The 19159-nt window shown below is 37.8% G+C and overlaps 2 protein-coding genes across 3 annotated transcripts in view; one reads left to right on the top strand and one right to left on the bottom strand.

Moving 5' to 3' along the window:
- Positions 1-6856, top strand: part of LOC112052057 (kinesin-like protein KIF19) — a 45790-nt gene extending 38934 nt beyond the window's left edge. The window contains exons 9-15 of the mRNA XM_052884220.1: positions 327-442; positions 627-908; positions 1537-1717; positions 2537-2750; positions 4362-4491; positions 4976-5110; positions 5647-6856. Of these exons, the coding sequence (XP_052740180.1) occupies positions 327-442; positions 627-908; positions 1537-1717; positions 2537-2750; positions 4362-4491; positions 4976-5110; positions 5647-5737 (1149 nt within the window). The 3' untranslated portion in view covers positions 5738-6856. The remainder of the gene's footprint in view (positions 1-326; positions 443-626; positions 909-1536; positions 1718-2536; positions 2751-4361; positions 4492-4975; positions 5111-5646) is intronic.
- A 443-nt stretch (positions 6857-7299) lies between these two features.
- The window catches only part of LOC112052055 (pH-sensitive chloride channel 2), a 43977-nt gene continuing 32117 nt past the window's right edge, over positions 7300-19159 (bottom strand). The window contains exons 2-8 of one of the 2 annotated variants that reach the window (XM_024090955.2): positions 15698-15890; positions 14657-14969; positions 14193-14348; positions 13952-14107; positions 12945-13110; positions 11699-11897; positions 7300-9318 (exon numbers count right to left, since the gene is read on the bottom strand). In XM_024090955.2, coding sequence (XP_023946723.2) covers positions 9073-9318; positions 11699-11897; positions 12945-13110; positions 13952-14107; positions 14193-14348; positions 14657-14969; positions 15698-15890 — 1429 coding nt within the window. In that variant the 3' untranslated portion in view covers positions 7300-9072. Of the gene's footprint in view, positions 9319-11698; positions 11898-12944; positions 13111-13951; positions 14108-14186; positions 14349-14656; positions 14970-15697; positions 15891-19159 lie in introns of both variants that reach the window. The other variant, XM_024090954.2, reaches the window with a different exon arrangement.

Here is a 19159-nt window from a genome sequence, read left to right as displayed (position 1 = left end):
GTGCTGCTATTTACAAGCATAGTGAAACAGTGTTTGTTATTTTAAACTACCAATAGAGGGCATTCTTGTGAAACTTTGAAACAATCCTTTTTGTACACTTTTAGAACCTGTTGAGATGCCGTTGTGCCTGAGGATTATAGATGGCGCTTTGTTTTTTATATTTCAAAGAAGTTTTACTTCAGTCATGTGGTCTACACCACGCTGGTTTTTAAAAGATTTGTACAATAAGTAGATTAGAAGTAGATAAAATTAGTTTATCCTCTACATCACTATATAATTTATATTAACGTTCACATTAATGTAATTTATGACTTATAATTTTTCAGGTTGAACGCGAATTAATTGAAACTCCAATGCACTTATCGCAGTATCGCTCAGTGATTAATGAACTGAGGGAGGAAATTGCTCGCCTCAAGACCAAAATGAAAGATGATCGATCGAGGTAAGCGATATAAGCACCTATACCTAGGTGCCTACCCTAGTCATAGAAAAAACATACATACAGCCGAACGTAGAACCGCCTCCTTTTTGGAAGTCGGTTAAAAAAAATAAATTATAAATACACAGGGATAGAGTTCTGATCGAGGAAGTACTACCACCATTTCCAATTTGCTTTATAATTACAGAAACAAAGAAGACCAGCAGAAAATAGATGAGTCCATAACAAAGGAAGAGTCCGAAGAAAACACTGCGCATTTGAAGTCATTACGAGAAGCTATTGTATCAACGTTCAAGCAGCAGATGCGTTTGCGTCGTCGGCTCATGGAGCTAGACAGCAACTTGCTGGGCCTAGCGCTGGACGCAGAGAGACAGCATGCGGCCATCTCGCACTGGGAAGCGCGCTTCAACAGACTCTATAAGCCAATCAGCTTTACTGGCTCTAGGCTAAGCACCCAACAAAGTTACAGGTAATGTGGATAAAGTGATAGGTATTATTTCAGTAGTAGTAAATCATAATGTAAGTTTGTCTGGATGTAATGTTAGTTGTAGTAGAACTTAGAGCTCTTTTGGAGGAGTGGGTAGTATTTACCACCATTAGGTATTGTTATTTCTGCCGTCAAGCAGCATTGCGGTGTTCGAGCCTGAAAAAGTATGGTTGCTGGCGTAATTCAAAGCAAACGAGCCTTAACACTTGACTCAGGGCAGACGATCGAATGACAGCGCATTGTACGTCGTATCCTTAGTCATCTCTGACTAGTTTTCCACATCACTTATCAGAAGAAGTATCTGCTTGTTTGTCGCTGGGATTCGCTGGATGCAGGCGGCTCAGTATCGTGATGTTTGGAAGTCCCTACAAAAGGCCTATGTCCTGCAGTGAAAGTCCATCCGCTGATATGATGACGATTTGCTTGTTTGTTTCGTCAGCTGTTTCTGACTCTAAAAAAATATTATCTATCGATTTCACACTATTCATTATGAACAAATTGAAACGCGACAAGATTTGCTAAAAGTTCGTCATAATACGTAATTGTTACCTAATTATGACTTAAAGTTCATCTTAGTTGCTGTTAATTTTATTAGAATATTTTCATGTAGAGGTGGCACGGGCAGTGTGAACAGCGTTGGTAGCGAGCGGGCTGAGGCTGAGATAGCTGTGGAGCAGGCTTGGGCCGAGCTCGCGGCGGTGGAGCGCGAGCAGGAGGCGGCGCGCTCGGAGAGGCACCGCGTGGAGCGGCAGCTGGAGCAAGTGAGGCTCAGGGGTGCGCAGCTGGAACAGGTACTTCTTTTAATGGTCGATAGCCAGTAACAGCATGGGCAGCGAGCGTATGAAGGCTGAGATAGCTTAGATAGAAGTAAAAACTCTTTAGCTCTTCCTATAAAAGTCCGTTTGCCTCGCCCGATTATATTTTTCGTAACAGCAGCTTACTGCCCAAGTAAAGTGTGCATAAAGAAGTTTATTTTCAAAAATAATATATGCATGTAAAACTTAAAAATGAGTAGCAGTTAATAGCGCCATCTCTCTTGAGCTCCTAGTTAGTTCACAATAATGCCGTTAAAAGACTTAACGAGTTTGGGTTGGGTTTACTTGTATTAAGTCGTAGTTTAGCAGTGTTACTACAGATGGTGCTTTTGTAACTTAGGTAATTTTCGTTATGCATTCACCAGCTTACTGCCCAAGTCAAGCGAGCGTAAAGAAATTTTAGTTTATAAATAAAATAAACATATGAATGAGAAACTTGAAAATTAGTAGCAGTTAATAGCGCCATCTCTCGTGTCGGACTTGCTTTACTTCACAACCTCCTACTAGTTATAGTGCTCGCCACGGATCTTTGTGTTTGTGAAGTTAGCTGCGGAATGAATAAAGATGCGCGGTCGCGTTTAGCCGGCTCCCCGCCCGAGCCATTTGTACCGTTATTGATTCGTTGCGTAGTCATTTATTGCTAACTTCACAAACACAATATCTTGTTGCAGGCACTGTACTTCACAATTATGCCGTTAAAAGACTAATTGAATTGAAATCGCTTTATCGGGAGCTATGATGCTATAGACAGACAGACGAAACTTATAACCTCTTTTCGCATTGGGGGTTAAAAAGGAGCTGCCAGCGCACATCGAGAGCGGGCCGGAGCGCGAGGTGCTGGCGCTGGTCTGCCGGGTGCACGAGCTGGAGGCCGACAAGCTGGCGCTGCAGGGCGAGCGCGCGGCGCGGGCGCACGAGCTGCGCCGCCGGGACCTGGCGCTGCAGCGGCGCGACGCGCAGCGGCGGCTGACTGATGAGATCATCACGAGGCAGCGGCGAGCGCTTGAAGGTAGAGCTTCATATTTATATATATTTTTTTTTTATTCTTTACAAGTTAACCCTTGACTACAATCTCACCTGATGGTAAGTGATGATGCAGTCTAAGATGGAAGCGGGCTAACTTGTTAGGAGGAGGATGAAAATCCACACACCTTTCGGTTTCTACACGGCATCGTACCGGAACGCTAAATCGCTTGGCGGTACGTCTTTGCCTGTAGGGTGGTAACTAGCCACGGCCGAAGCCTCCCACCAGCCAGACCTGGACAAATTAAGAAAATCTCAATCTGCCCAGCCGGGGATCGAACCCAGGACCTCCGTCTTGTAAATCCACCGCGCATACCACTGCGCCACGGAGGCCGTTATATTCTATGATGGACGCGGAAATACTAATAATTTTACACAAAATATAATTTAAAATATCAAATAATAACCATTACAATTGAGCCGTGATAGCCCAGTGGATATGACCTCTGCCTCCGATTCCAGAGGGTGTGGGTTCGAATCCGGTCCGGGGTATGCACCTCCAACTTTTTAGTTGTGTGCATTTTAAGAAATTAAATATCACGTGTCTCAATCGGTGAAGGAAATCATCGTGAGGAAACCGGCATACCAGAGAATTATCTTAATTCTCTGCGTGTGTGAAGTCTGCCAATCCGCATTATTCCAACGTGGTTGACTATTGGCCTAACCCCTCTCATTCTGAGAGGAGACTCGAGCTCAGCAGGGAGCCGAATATGGGTTGCTGAGGACGAACCATTACAGCTTATAATAAAGAAAAACCTATAACAAAGATTTTGAAAAATATATTAAGACCTTTTCGGATACCTACCCTAGATACAAAGAAAAAATAATAAAATAAGTCGAGTCGTAGCAGAGTTCTGCGTCCACAAATATTGTTAACGAAATTTTATATTGAGTGTCAACTCTGTTCAGTAATATGTGGGCCCACCCCAGGAAGTCATCCTAGATACGCCAATGTAGAGCTTATTGTATTGTGTATTTATATAATGCTGAGGTCAGTGGCGGATTTGTAGTCTTGGCCGCCCTAGGACCCAAAGTACCAGACGCCCCTTTTTTAACATCATAAAATTTATTTAAAGAAAATGTATTCGGTAATCTACCAACTTATTTGGAAAGTAAGTAATTCGGACAGTGGCGTGCCTTGAAGGGGCCCCGTATCAAATTTAGTTCGGGGGGCCCAAATGAAGGGTAAATTTATCACAAAAGAAACAAAAATGCTTGCTTAAAATAATTACGTCAGTGATTTTTTAACTTTAAATGTTTCCATTTTTTGGGTGCTCGCTTAACCCGGGAACAAAAGAGATTGCTTTTTTATTTTTGTCATTTCTGGAGTAAAACTTTAAAGGCAGTTTTTTTTCCGGAAAGCACCAGATTGATTGTGATTCTGGATTACATTTTACTAATTTTTGCTTTCATAGCCTTGACGCTGCCACTTTGAGGCGATTTACTTGAAATTAAGAAATGATATACAGAGAAAAACTGAAGAATCCAACATCGACAACTGACTTCATCTCAGACCCGAAAAAAAATGTTTTACTCCGAATTACCTACTTACTTTCCAAAAAAGTTTCTATAGATTTATATTCTTTGATGTTTGCAGAATTTGGCGTCGGAGTTCAGCCGGATTTATCCCAATTATATGAGCTCTACCAGCAAGAAATACACGCTTCCACATACACAGAAACCAATGAATACAGTTCTCCATACCGACTACCGCCTATTTCATCAAGGTATTCTATCTTACTCATTTTTAAATTGACAAGTTTGCGTTTGAAGCATCTCCCAGAATTTGTGACATATTATAATATGGTATGACATATTAGGTATTCGCACTATAGCACTATGTCCTATTAAATGTAGGACATAGTGCCATAGGGATTTGCAATATCTTATTGAATAAGAATAGCCCAAATTAAAAAAAAATCTTTTCTATTGCTCAAAAAGTCCGTAGTAACCTGAGTAAATAAACAACAATCAAATAACTATAATAAATAAATAACAATCTCAGAGGGAAAAGCTTTTTTTTGTACATTTTCATATTTAGATTAATTATCTATTTAATTTTGTATTTAAATACTTTATTTCTGCACAATCGTAGTGAAAAAACACCAAAACAAATTTTGATTTGGCTTGCAACTCGGGAGTGAAACTACCTCGTAATGTATGAGGTAGTTTTACTCCCGAGCTATCCATAAAAATCTGTTACTTTTGCAGCGTGTCGGAAATAACATGGTCCGAGAGCTCCAGCGGGTCGGGTCGTGGGTCCAGCTCAGGGTCGGGAGGTACACTGGCTCTCGACCACCATCTACCGCAGTTGGCACCGACACCGCGACCACGCACTAGATATAGGTATTTTGTTTTTAATTCATTCATTCCAATAATTGCAGTAAGCAGCAGCCAAGCCGGTTATATCGAATTGCACCCAATATCACGTAGGAGCAGTGGCGTAACGATGTGGGGGCTGAGGTTGGTTGGGGGCTATGATCATGGGCGGCTAACGGGACGGCGGCAAAATTATTTGGAAAATCCAAAATTAGCTAGTCGATAAAATCTAGCACAAAATATTGTGATCCTAAAATTATCAAAAACGCCTCAGTCCTCCTTCATATACTTCCTTCTCATGCACCTCCAACTTTTCAGTTAAGTGCATTTTAAGAAATTGAATAATCTGCACGTGTCTCAAACGGTGAAGGAACGTGAGGAAACCTGCATACCAGAGAATTTTCTTAATTCTCTGCGTGTGTGAAGTCTGCCAATCCACATTCGACCAGCGTGGTGGACTATTGGCCTAACCCCTGTCATTCTGAGAAGAAACTCGAGCTCAGCAGTGAATAAATGAAAATTTCTTCTCGTACTTCTACAAACATTATTTTTTTGTGTTACAGTCGTGCAAGCGCTTCAACTCTCAAACGGTATTCGAGCGACGACAGCTTAGTGGTGACCGCTCCCCGAGGGAACGACAGAGCAGCGCCTTGAGATACCACTTTAGGCTTTAGAGTGGTCTCATTACTAGTGTACTTGTATTCGTACGTAAGTACAGTCATAAAGTGGCGAAGATGTCACTTATTTGTAGATTCCAACATGCTGATGGCTGATTTATCTCGATCGATGCACCAGATGTTTGTTCCAATGGTGCACTGGTTATTGTGAAATTTTTAATGAAGTTTTTTAATGAATATGGATATATAAAATAGTAAAAGGTTATAAGAATAAGCTGTTAATAACGACGATGATGATTGGCGGTAGGTAATAAATAATAGTACGCATAACATTTTAGATTCAGATTCGGTATTAAAATACATAATGTATATTCAAGTTTAGATTCAGCTCCGCTCTTTTTCTGTAAAAGTTTACGTATTATTCGATTTGAGTGTACAATATACATACTTAATGAGAAAAAATATAGATAAAGTTATATTGTGTTATTGCTCCTATGATTATAATAAAGAAAACTATTACTAATTGTGTAGATAAACGTGATTTTATAAAATATAGCGTTTCTATAGAGATTTATAAATATATAAATCTATAGTGTTTCAGTATAATGTATATGTTTTGACTAATGGTCGCGGTTGTGATTTATTTGTGGCTTTAATGGTACCTACTTCATGTATCTACTTACACTTTACAGCCTGACCTGAGAAATAAAATACGAAAGATATGAAAAATTAAAACTCTAATATACTCCAGACAAATGGGCTTAATGATGAATATTGATAAAACCAAAATCATACTTAATGAACACGTCATCACGATGCCCATAACTGTCGATGATGTCAGCGTCAAAGAACAATCTTGGTCAAATGATAAAATTCGGTAGGAATAACTTCGACAAGGAGGCTACATTGACGTATCTAGGATTATTTCCTAGAGTGGGCCTGACCCCCGACATCTAGATTCTAGTCTATTATAGGTATCATAATAGAATAATTCCATATTGGTAGCCCATTCTAGGGTGGGCACGACCCACCCGACCCCATAAGAGGGTACCAGAAGAATTCGGCTTGGTTGAGCAGCATTTGGAAAATTACATCGGGTCAAATTGCCAATACCCTAAAGATTTGGCGTTTAACTTCTATCTCACTTGAAATAAAAATACTTTACACAAATAAATTAAATTTTTAAAAATGTTTGGTTAGTTTATTAATAAAATTAGTTTCAAACAAACAAAGTTTGACTTTGATTTCAACAGGGACATTATGCACCCAATATCCCAATAGAATAAATAGAACGATGTTGTAGTTGAAAATATACTCAAAGGCACAATTATCCGCCCTCTTTACTATGACGCTAGTATATTAAAGTGGGCGGATAATTGTGCCTCTGATAATAGCAGTAATATTGGTAATATAGCAATAGGCTAGTTTTTAAAAGGTCGAGGCGATAAGTTTAATTAAGTCGATAATTCTACGGTAAGTTATTTTCATAGAAAAAGCAATGAAGCTAAAATAAAACTATATTATACGTAATTGAAATAACTGAAAGACAAGGAAACAAGGACCAAAATAATACAGATAGATAACATGGTATATATTTTATATTAAATAAATAATTTTAAATTAGTTGGTATACACGGTAGGTACAATATTTTTTTTTACATAAAAAAAATCTTATATTAATTACAAGATGCCTATTTTAAAAAATTACATTTGTATCACTAATCTATTCTAATATTGACTATGTTGTACTCGTATTTTTAAAATTACATAATTAAAATTTACGGCCTAATTAATAACGTTAACGAAGGAATGAATTAATTCGAAGTAACTAATAAGGATTATAAATTAACTCTCAAACAATTTCAAACTTAATACTGAAATGATTATTATTAAAATGTGGGTATTTAGACGTATTTTACCATGATAATATATCACAGAACACATAGTTTCACCAATCAGCAGGATAATTAATAATTATATACTCGTAAGTATTTTGAATCATACACCTCTACAGTGGCCTTTAACGTGTGTTTTAGACAAACTGAAATTGTCTTCAGCTATAGATGATTTAAATATATCAATTTCCAAAAAGGCAAGAAGAATGTTTTGTGAAATAAATTTGAATTGTTAGGCTCAATTTCTAAAAGGAATTGATCAGACTTAAAATCAAAAACATCCCATCCATCCCCGTCCAATTTCGATACGTTACCACTCCAACTTCCAAACCATGTTACGTCACTGATAAGTGGTAGTGTATCTTTAAGTGGTCCATGTTTTGAATCGTACACCGAGATAATTTAGGCGGTATATACCTACCACTGTACATATAATTAAGTAATCCAAAGATTTCTGAAAATGTGTTATTTATGGCTGTTTTCTATTAATAATTGAAAACATCTACATTGCTAAAAAAATAAATACCTATATATATACATGTTCAAAAAATGGTTTACGTATTTTATGACTATCAGACCTTTATCCTAATAAAATGGCATCCAAAGTTATTTAATTATATCTAATTCTAAATAAGTTAAAATTATTAAGTAATTTTGCCATCGCGGCGTCTTTCAAACTCACTGTTTAGGCACATAAAAAGACTTAGCAATTACAATGACTTTTTGCCTTTAATTCTACTAGTCACTAGACCTTCAAAGGCGACAAAAACGTTGACTTAGTTCATGTTAAAAAAATACCTACGCCAATTTAAGATTTGCCTATTCGATTCGAGAGAAAATTGTTTAGTTTTGAAAAACTTATTTATAACGGAAATTGGTTCTAGGATTATCCCAAAAACTGTACAGCGTTTTTAACATTATTAAATCGGACAGTTTTTGGAACGGTAAGGAAATCCTCCTCCTTCTATAAAATGAATAATGATATAAAGTTAAATAGGAACATTGCCCTCACTTTTTATCACGCACAATCACAGTTATTCGATCGCCCGAAGAAAAAGTAATGAGGAAACTGGGAACGATGACGTCATCAGTGTGATTCTTCTAGCGCGCGCTCCTTGGGCTCAAATGTTTTGTAATAATATACCTACTCAAATATAATATACTCAGAAGCACAAATTATCCGCCCACTTTAATATAATCGCGTCATCTTAAAGAGGGCGGTTAGTTGTGCCCCTGACTATATTATAGATTATAGAATTATGTACATTATAATTCTATTCTATTCAACGTCTGGAGTTCGATAGAGACCCAGATTCTCTAAATTACTCTAAAATCCTAATTGCAATCTATGATTTCAATCAAACATTTCTTCCATAATCACTTAATAGAGAATCAGGGAGTCTCAGATACGTAATCGTACGTAAGTACTAAGTAATACTTTGGTGTTTTCACATCGCACTGCGTTGCAATCAAGTAATCATAGACAATAGACGAAAGTCCAGTAGATAATGTTGAAGAAGATGAAAAGAAGTGGGAAGAGTACGCGGGACCTCTTGTCGATCCAGGTGGCGATCTCTTGCGGGGTCATTTGCGTCCAAGTGTGGTGTTTGGGGGGTTCGTCTGACCCCTCACTGCCGGCGGTCCTGGGTCTGCCGCCTGACGCTATTAGTTCGTCGTAGCTCTGTGTCGTTATTGTTGGCAAGTTCAGTGCAGACGGGAAGCTCTGGAATTTTAAAATATTTAATTAATCAATTGGTTGAGGAATATCAGAGAGTGGACCGGGATTGCGAGTGCCGGACAATTATTTCTTCAAGGTAAAAAACTTTAAACAGTAGCGATTAGGTCAATTTTATTTTGAAGAAAATTGAGGTTTATTCAATATAATCCATATTTTTAAAAGTTTATATTTTATTTTTTTTAAGAGTTTATCACTGCCAACCATCAGGATAGATTCGAATACCGATAGGCACTCAAGGAAAAATAATTTTATTTTATATTTAATTTAATTTGAAGGCATAATTTACTTGATTATTTAGCGGGTTTTCTGGCTTTGTGGTTATTTGTTTTGGTAATAACGCAAAACCACTGAAGGTTTTACCTACTGCGTAGTGCGTAGATTGGTAAGGTACGTAAGTATTTGCACTGTCGTACGTAGGTACGTAATATATCATCCAACGGGATAAAACTTGTAAATAATAAAGTATCTAAGTATAAATATTCTGTTCTTAAAGTAGCAATAAGGATATGTATTTCTGTTGTATTTGTATTTTAAGAAATTAAATATCACATGTCTCAAACGGTAAAGGAAAAACATCGTAAGTCTGCTAATCCGCATTGGGCCAGCGTGGTGGACTATTGGCCTAATCCCTCTCATTTTGAGAGGATACTCGAGCTCAGCAGTGAGCCGAATATGGATTGATGATGATGATCATGATGATAATACGAATATTATGGTCTCAAATCGTGCCAAATTTCATTTGAATTCATTCAGTAGTTTCAGATTGATGCCCTGTTACATATGTTTTCTGTGGCCCGGTTAACATAAAATACAGACAGACAGACAAATAATAAAAATTCGATCGATTATATAATGCCTTCTAAAATAATAAAAAAATAATTTGAGTACTACAGAAGACTACAGAATTTGACCTTTGACAGTTGATTTATTTCCAAAGTTAAAATGTTAATAAGTTTACAACATTTAATTTCAACCAGCTCTTATACTATTAAAACAGACAAACAAAAGTCTCAAAAATGTGAATGCAAATTATTAATTACCTCCATCCTTCACCAAGCAGCATAAAAAAAGATATACAATATAATAGAACAGTAATAAATCTTTGTACTTAGGCGATATTTTCACAGCAATTGAAAAATTATAAAGATCTGAGCAAAAGGCGTTATTTCATAAAACCTTAAATATTGATTTTAATATAGGGGAATACGATAGGAAATTAACAAGTTTACTATTCATGGTAGGAGCTTGCAAAACTGCTTTTTTAAGGTTGGACGATGACAATCTATTTCTGTATGAAATATATAAATGTTGTAATACATATAAATAAACAGGCAAATGTAATTATTTTAATATTCCTAGAACGTTTGCAAAGGACTGTATGATTGAAATCTACGTCATCTTTTTATTGCAAACGCGAGAGAAATATCCTTAACGTATCCCATAAGATGAGATTTCTTGACGGTGAAGTGTTTTTAGACGTAAAATCCGATAAAACTATTGGATGATAGATACTTATAGTCTGGCAAGTTCGTTGATAACACTCCCATGATATGCGGGCGACAGGGGGAAAGACTGCGCGTCTGTGCGAAGTCGTGGATTTTTCATTCATTGCTACAAGCCCCCGGCCCGCGCGCAACATCGGGAGTGTTACGAACGTAGTTGCCAAGCTATAATTATATAACTAGTATTACAACTAGCCGTCTTTTGCTAACGTCCGTAGATTTATGAAAGTATTCGATTCGTCTTATTATCGTATGACTTAAACTTCGCAAGTCGCGAAGCTGAAGTGGCATTGGGCAGGGCATTTAGTTCTAGTAGCTGATGGACATTGGGGTCTCAGGGTGCTGAAATGGCGACCCCGCACCAGAAAGCGGGTTGCAGGGAGCGCTGGATGCAGGCAGCTCCAGACCGTTTTGTCTGGAAGTCCATGCAAGAGGCTTATGTCCCGCAGTGGACGTCCAAGGGCTGTTAATGATGATGGTGATGATATATATATTTTTTTATTTTTTACAAGTTAGCCCTTGACTACAATCTCACCTGATGGTAAGTAATGATGCAGTCTAAGATGGAAACGGGCTAACTTGTTAGGAGGAGGATGAAAATCCACACCCCTTTTCGGTTTCTACACGACATCGTACCGGAACGCTAAGTCGCTTGGCGGTACGTCTTTGCCGGTAGGGTTTGTAACTAGCCACAGCCGAGGCCTCCCACCAGCCAGCCCTGGTCTAATTAAGAAAATCTCAATCGGCCCAGCCGGGGATCGAACCCAGGACATCCGTCTTGTAAATCCACCGCGCATACCACTGCGCCATGGAGGTCGTCAATTTTTATACATTATATCATGGTATAAAGTGTGAATGCTTACATGGACAGTGAGGTAGTTGTTGTACCCAGGTCCAGCAGGGTCGCTGCTGGTCTCCTGCTGCAAGGAGGAGCAGGAGCGCGACTTGGTGAGCTGCGGGGACGACTGCAACTCCTTCTGCAGCTCCTTGCGCGCCAGCCGCGGCGTCAGCGTGCTCTTCAGGATGTACTTGCTGTTCACCTTCTTTAGAGCCACCACTTTCCTGAAATTCGTAATAGGACTATTTATTAGGATGCACTGCCAGCAAAAAAAAATGTATAATATAGCCCGAGTGCTTTAGGGGAATGTTCAAGAAATTAGGGCAAATGTTCAAGGTAGGTATAAAGGACCCTGTATTTGTATAAAATAGCCCTTTAGTAGTAATTTGGAAGCCCAAATTTTGTATAAAATAGCCCTACGTGTGCCTTAGGGAAATAAATGTTCAAGAAATTAAGGCAATTGTTCAAGGTAGATAAAGGAATGTGAGGGGCAAAAAATGCAAGCATTCTTTCGCTATTTGCTAAGTAACAAAAGACTTATATTATCCTGTTACTCCTACGGGAATTGCATCTACAAAAGTGAAACAGCGAAGCACATCACAAACAAAATATACGCTTTGAATCGAGAACCTCAGTCTGAATGTATTTAAAAAATAAGGCGAAAGTTAGTGTGTGTGTAGATGTTTGTTCCTCCTTTGCGCTGCGGCTGAAATGTATAGAGATATATTTTACTCTGCATTAACACATAGGCTACTTTTCATCCTGGAAAAATCCATGGTTCCCGCGGAATTTGTTGAAAAACTGAATTCCACGCGGACGAAGTCTTGGGCGCACAACAATATCCTCAAAATAAGCGTAGCTTGTGTTTTGGGTGATAATCAGTTAATTGAGAACCTCAGTTTGAAACTTAGAATAAACTAGCGAACGCCCGTGACTTCGTTCGCCCTTAGACCTTTATAATCCAGCCCTTACAGTAGTATCACTGTAAAAATGGAGTAACTTCTCCCGTTTTCCCAACATTTCCCTTCACTGCTCTGCTCCTATTGATCGTAGCGTGATAAAAATTATACTTTAACCTGCCTAGGAGTATAAACAACAATTGTACTAAGTTTCGTTAAAATCCATCAAGTAGTTTTTGTTTCTATAACGAACATACAGATAGACAGACAAAAATGTGCATTTTTGGCATCAGAAATATACAGAATTGACTTCTCTACAGATTTATTATTGGAAACTTATAATATATTAAAAAAATTAAATGTACAACGTACTTTCTACGCCAAATAGTGTTGACGAAAGCGAACTCCACCAGCGCAGAGAAGATGAAGCCGATACAACCCAAGAACCAGATTTCACTCGCTTTGATGTACGAGACCTTCGGCAATGTCTTCGCTTGTGACGACGCGAGTGTGATAAATGACAACATAGTACTTGTTCCTGAAACACAATCCGTTACATATGTTACGTAAGTTTACTTTGGGTGCAAACTCTCATGTGACCTGACGATCGTCACAGTATTCGCGGATGTGTTAATTTGTTATAAAATAATATTTTTTACATAAATTGGAACCGACTTCAAGGACGTATTTCAGTTATTTTGATTTTAACGCAAAATTACTAAGCTGGTTTTCATGAAAATGAAATGGGACCAATCTGGAATTATATTATTTCAGACATAAAAAGAATTTCCAAAATTGGTTAATAAATGACGAGTTATAAAGTTATGAGGTAACAAACATTGAGAACCCATTTTTTTGAAGTCGGTTAAAGATGCTTATATTATGTTTGCTGAATATTACATTCTAAACAATTTGAAGACAATTTGACAACGTAGGATTGTTATATTTCAAATGAATTGAACGTAAGTTCAAGAATCGTGAAATAACAATAAAAACTCCAAATCATATTTGGACTCGATTCTCTTTAAAATAAGTAATGTATAGGGATTTTTTTTTTTTTAATTTTTGCCATATCTTTTATTTATGACCAATATTCCTATTCACTTCCAACTAGTCGGGAAAGAGTTGGTACGACAATAGTCCATCGGGGCGGGGATCGAATCATCAACCCTCGGTGATGAGTCCGACCGCTTTACCGTTGAGCTATTGACGCTCAACAATTAATTCTAACAAGTATTTTAATACAAATAAAGAAATGAGATTATTTTAAAGCTTTAAACATGGTTTGTTGTCAATCGACGAAGATTACTTAATAGCTAGATTAGATAATATTACGTATGTGTATTTTCTTTTAATTATACAAATGAAGGAATATTTACCTAAAGTAATTCTAGGTGCTGAAGCATCAGCCTGCAACCAGAATGTGACCCACGACATCGCAACTATCATCATAGATGGAATGAAGTAATCCATAAGATAATAACCAACTTCTCTGCCCAACTTAAACGTGAATTTCAATGCACTGTAATTTCCCGCTGAAATTAAAAATACCTTTGAGTATCTAAATAAAATGTAAAAAATAAAAGACGTCACAAACATACAAAACGACATTACATCTACCTCCTCCCAAACGCATGTTTACTATATCGCCTCGAACTACGGATTCGTTTGTCCAATAATCCAGCAACGAATACTCAGTCAGGTGAAGCTCTGTGGACAATCGAACTGGGTTGTCTTTTTCCCACATTAAACGTAATATTGATGCATTGTATTTCCCTGAAACATGAAAAAAATATATGTATATAATATGTAATTTTGTATTGCAATTGCCTTTGCAAATACAATAATAAATTAGCTTTATTGGCCTACTACATTTCATATTTACATATTTTACTCATATCTGTTTCAGCTTTGGTTGAGTAGTTTAATAAAAAAATACTATTATTGTATCGTATTATCATCATCAAATCCCGTGTGCATAAATAGGCTTTGTAAATAATATCACGTTTATAATTAAAAAGATAAAAGCGTAAGCGATAAGCATTAATAGCTAACAACAATGTTTTAATATAGGTTAAACTTACAACTTTCGAGATTCATAGAGCACTTTTGCTCGTCAAAAGGAAATTTTTGGAGATTCATCCAACAATATAGAACAGCTTGCATTCGTCGACTGAACAACACTTCTCCGTCTGGTGCTATTGAGATGAGGACGTCTTTGCTATCCGTGCCCATGAGGCTGGAGGACTGTTCGTTCGACATGTACAAGTGAGGCACCCATATCCTTTGTCGGAGATCACTCTCCCCAATGATCTTTGTACGTTCCGGAGAGTACAGCGTGTATGCCAGCCGCGGGTCTGTCCATCGTAGTTGAAGAAGGAAATGTAGTTTGAAATTCTGTAACCAATATTTATTTGATCATGAATACAACCGGAAGAGTCGACTGCTTAAAAATCGAACGGTTTCTTAAGCCACAGAAAACATATTTATGCTTGCGCTATAAAAAACCGTACATATGATGATGACTTATAGATCTTTAACCTTAATCGGAATGTAAAGAAAGTCTGGTCGTGTCAACAGGACTTCCAATTTACGAATACCTACGTTTCAACTTGCATCCACTTCTATGGTTAGCTTAGGTTATATAGTCAGGTTAGCTTAGGTTATATAGTGCATGCAAGTTGTTGCTGATCCCTTTTAGCTAGTTCCTAAAAACTATTAACAATAAGGCATTACGAGTAGATACCGCGCAGATAGAAAGAGTTCAGGCGTTATGATTTCTGGGTTCTGCCTTGCTGCGTTCTTTCAACATTAGATTTTTGACTTTATAGCACCGAGCAGACAGGCAACTCAGTCTAACCGCCTAATATCTGTGCGGTAATAGAAAATTTTAAATTCAGAACGCCTAAATCACGCTGTCACGCTGACAAGACGCTGACCGTCGGCGCTGACAGACGAAATGTATGAACACCTAGGGAGCGTTTCAGAATAACGCGTAGCTATCAGCGCGTGCGGTGGTCGGCGCGCTATGCGCCGTGCTGTCAGCGCCGACAGTCAGCGTCCGATGAGCGTGACTCTAAAACCAGCCTAACTGCCTGCGATCTCAGGATTGTTATTCTCCTTACCAAATCATGTGCTTCAGCTGGCTGTATGAAATAGACGTAAGCGCTGGCATGCACGTAGACGACTTCCCCCGTCTGGTACGTGGGCAGCAGAAGCCGGTCGTAGCGGCATTCGTGGGCGAGTCGAGACAGAAACTCTGATTGTGTGTAGCCGTCACCCTTCTCGAGAGACGGACAATCTAATGCTGGACTTTGCCTGAAAATGTTTATTTTCCACAATGTCACACAATTCGTTTCATTATTTCATTTCATAATACTGCAATAGAAAAACCGCTAAAACTAGCGTTATTCTGTCCAAAATCCATCTAAAAACATGTCAATTTCATCGTACTTAACATTTAAGACAGCGTTATTTATACAGGGTGTTCGGGAGTATTTCCCATAACTTAAAGGTATTAACGAGACCACTTATAGGAACTGAACTGCATAATGTTTTGTTAACTACAAAAATAAATATGTTTTCATACAAAGTAATTCAAATAATAGGTACCGACTAACCATGTGACACACGCCTATATCAAAGCGACAACGTTGTATTTTAAAATATAATACGTCATTATTATATAGGCCACATTTCAAGATATATTTACAAAAGATACTTACTCCGAAAATATTTATTTTAGAACATTTTGAATTATTTTTTGTTAAAGAATATAACCCTATAGTTATGGAAAACACTCCCGAGCACCCTGTATATAAAAAATCATCTAAAACCATGTCACTTTCATCGTACTCAAGACAGTGATAATAATGAGTTTTTAATTTTGTTAATAATTAAAATAAATCATTACTGATGAACGTGATGACGATGTCCCACTTATGTTACATATTGCACTAAAACTTTTCATGAGACGAATTCGTAGATTTTAATAAATACCTACTTGTTATCAAATTTATCTCTTATCTAAACAATTATGAGTAGACTATATAACATAGGTGATAGCAGTAATCAATGCAATCATTATTATTTGCAACCGCAGTGACGCAAATGATTCGCGGTAGCAAGTAAGCTCTGCTCTCTCTCTCTCTCTCTCTCTCTCTCTCTCTCTCTCACAGGGAAATGTTTGCATAAAGACGTGATATTTTCAGGTTAATATAGATTCATGGTACCGCAAGGTCACTGTGGAAGCTGACTGCGTCTGTACCAATATTTGCTCCTCCCGATAACATTGTGAACCAATACACTGAGATAGCTATCTGCGAGATTTGCTCTCAGATTATACCTTAAGCTGCCTACTACGTGTATATTAAACATGTACATTATCTTACAGTTAGATATAGCCGTGGCGTGCACAGGGTTTAAATTAGGGTAGGAACTATACGATACTATATGTCGTTATCGTCGTTATCAACCCATATTCGGCTCACTGCTGAGCTCGAGTATCCTCTCAGAAAGAGAGGGGGTTAGGCCAATTAGTCCACCACGCTGGCCCAATGGGGATTGGCAGACTTGACACACTCAGAGAATTAAGAAAATTCTCTAGTATGCAGGTTTCCTCACGATGTTTTCCTTCACCGTTTGAGACACGTGATATTTAATTTCTTAAAATGCACACAATTGAAAAGTTGGAGGTGCTCCGGACCGGATTCGAACTCACACCCTCCGGAATCGGAGGCAGAGGTCATATACACTGGGCTATCACGGCTTATTATTATATTATATTTATATTGTACCTATTTATTATATTGTACTAAATGTAAAATATATACGTATGTTATTTATGCATTTCTTTATTATTAGTTATTACATAATTTAATACCTAATTTCAATTACGTATATAATCTATAATTACTTATTAATTTCTTGAAATCAGCCGGCACTGAATGGACGAGAATGGCAAGGCGCAGAGGAAAAGTTGAGATCGATACAGGTCCTTTATAGAAGGACAAGCTGTTAATTAATTATCATGAATTAGAAAGATATTTAGGTATAGATGTAAATGTCACCAATCATTATTATAGGTTTATTTTATGTATTAGTTAAAAGCCTCAATAGCTCAACGGTAAAGAGACCGGACTCATAACAGCGGGCTGGGGTTCGATCCCGCCCCGTATTTCCAACACAGTCTTTTTTGACTAGTTGGAAAAGAATGGGAATATTGGTCATATTTAAAAGATATGGCAAATATTGTTAAAAAAATTGCTTAGTGAAAATACTTCTGATAATATCAGAACTGAATTTAAAGTCACTGAATTAGTAATTAATATAGTAATTCTCTTATGAACCGTGATAGCTCAGTGGATATAACCTCTGCGTTAAATTCGGAGGGCGTAGATTCGAATCCGGTCCGGGGCATGCACCTCCAACTTTTCAGTTATATGCATTTTAGGAAATTAAATATTACGTGTCTCAAACGGTGAAAGAAAAACGTCGTGAGGAAACCTGCATACCTGAGAATTTTCTCAATTATCTCACGTGTGTAAAGTCTGCCAATCAGTATTGGGCCAGCGTGGTGCACTATTAGCCTATTTAGGATACTCGAACTTAACAGTGAGCCGAATATGGGTTGTTATTTGTTGATGAATTCTCATTGCATATTGTCATATTGTCTAGTTAGATTCCTATGTTCAAATAATGCTGCTTTATTTGCAATACAATAATTTTGCCTTTGAATATTAATCCTGAGATCATTTCGCATAAATAGATACTTACGTATCTTTATGACAGAACTACTGTAGTATAGCAAATAGAATTCAGATCCAGCTCATTGTTCCTGATTACATTATCTTATTTAATAAGTAAATCAAAGGCACCATTTAATCTAAACAAGCCTCTTTTATTTTGCCAGCTGATAGTGTAAAACAAATCTTTAAAGTAAGTAAATAATTATGAATCATTATATTTTAACAATTTATTTCTCAGGTATACCGGTTTTTGACGGCCTCCGTGGCGCAGTGGTATGCGCGGTGGATTTACAAAACGGAGGTCCTGGGTTCGATCCCCGGCGGGGCTGATTGAGATTTTCTTAATTGGTCCAGGTCTGGCTGGTGGGAGGCTTTGGCCGTGGCTAGTTACCATCCTACCAAAGACGTACCGCGAAGCGATTCAGCGTTCCGGTACGACGTCGTGTAGAAACCGAAAGGTGTGTGAATTTTCATCCTACTCCTAACAAGTTAGCCCGCTTCCATCTTGGACTGCATCATTACCTACTCGAGATTGTAGTCAAGGGCTAACTTGTAAAGAATAAAAAAAAACCCTAGGTATATGTTTTTTTTTGTGACTTCGTATTACTCAAACGTAGGGTGTCGGATCAGGGGCGTAGCTAGTGCAGTATCAGCCGTAACAATGATACGGGCCCCTTACGTCTAAAAGCATAAATTTGTAAAATGTAATCCATCCATCCATCTTACTTAATCGGGTGCTTCCCGGAAAAAAAACATAAAAAAACTGCAGAGTTTTCACTTTAGAAATGGAAAATGTTGAAAAAAGGACTTCTTGGTTAAGCGTGTCCCCAAATGTTGTAA

This window comes from Bicyclus anynana, chromosome 11, assembly GCF_947172395.1.
Source record: "Bicyclus anynana chromosome 11, ilBicAnyn1.1, whole genome shotgun sequence".
Lineage (NCBI taxonomy): Eukaryota > Metazoa > Arthropoda > Insecta > Lepidoptera > Nymphalidae > Bicyclus > Bicyclus anynana.
The sequence above is the reverse complement of the archived record's forward strand: the minus strand, read 5'-3'. Positions and strand labels throughout refer to the sequence as shown.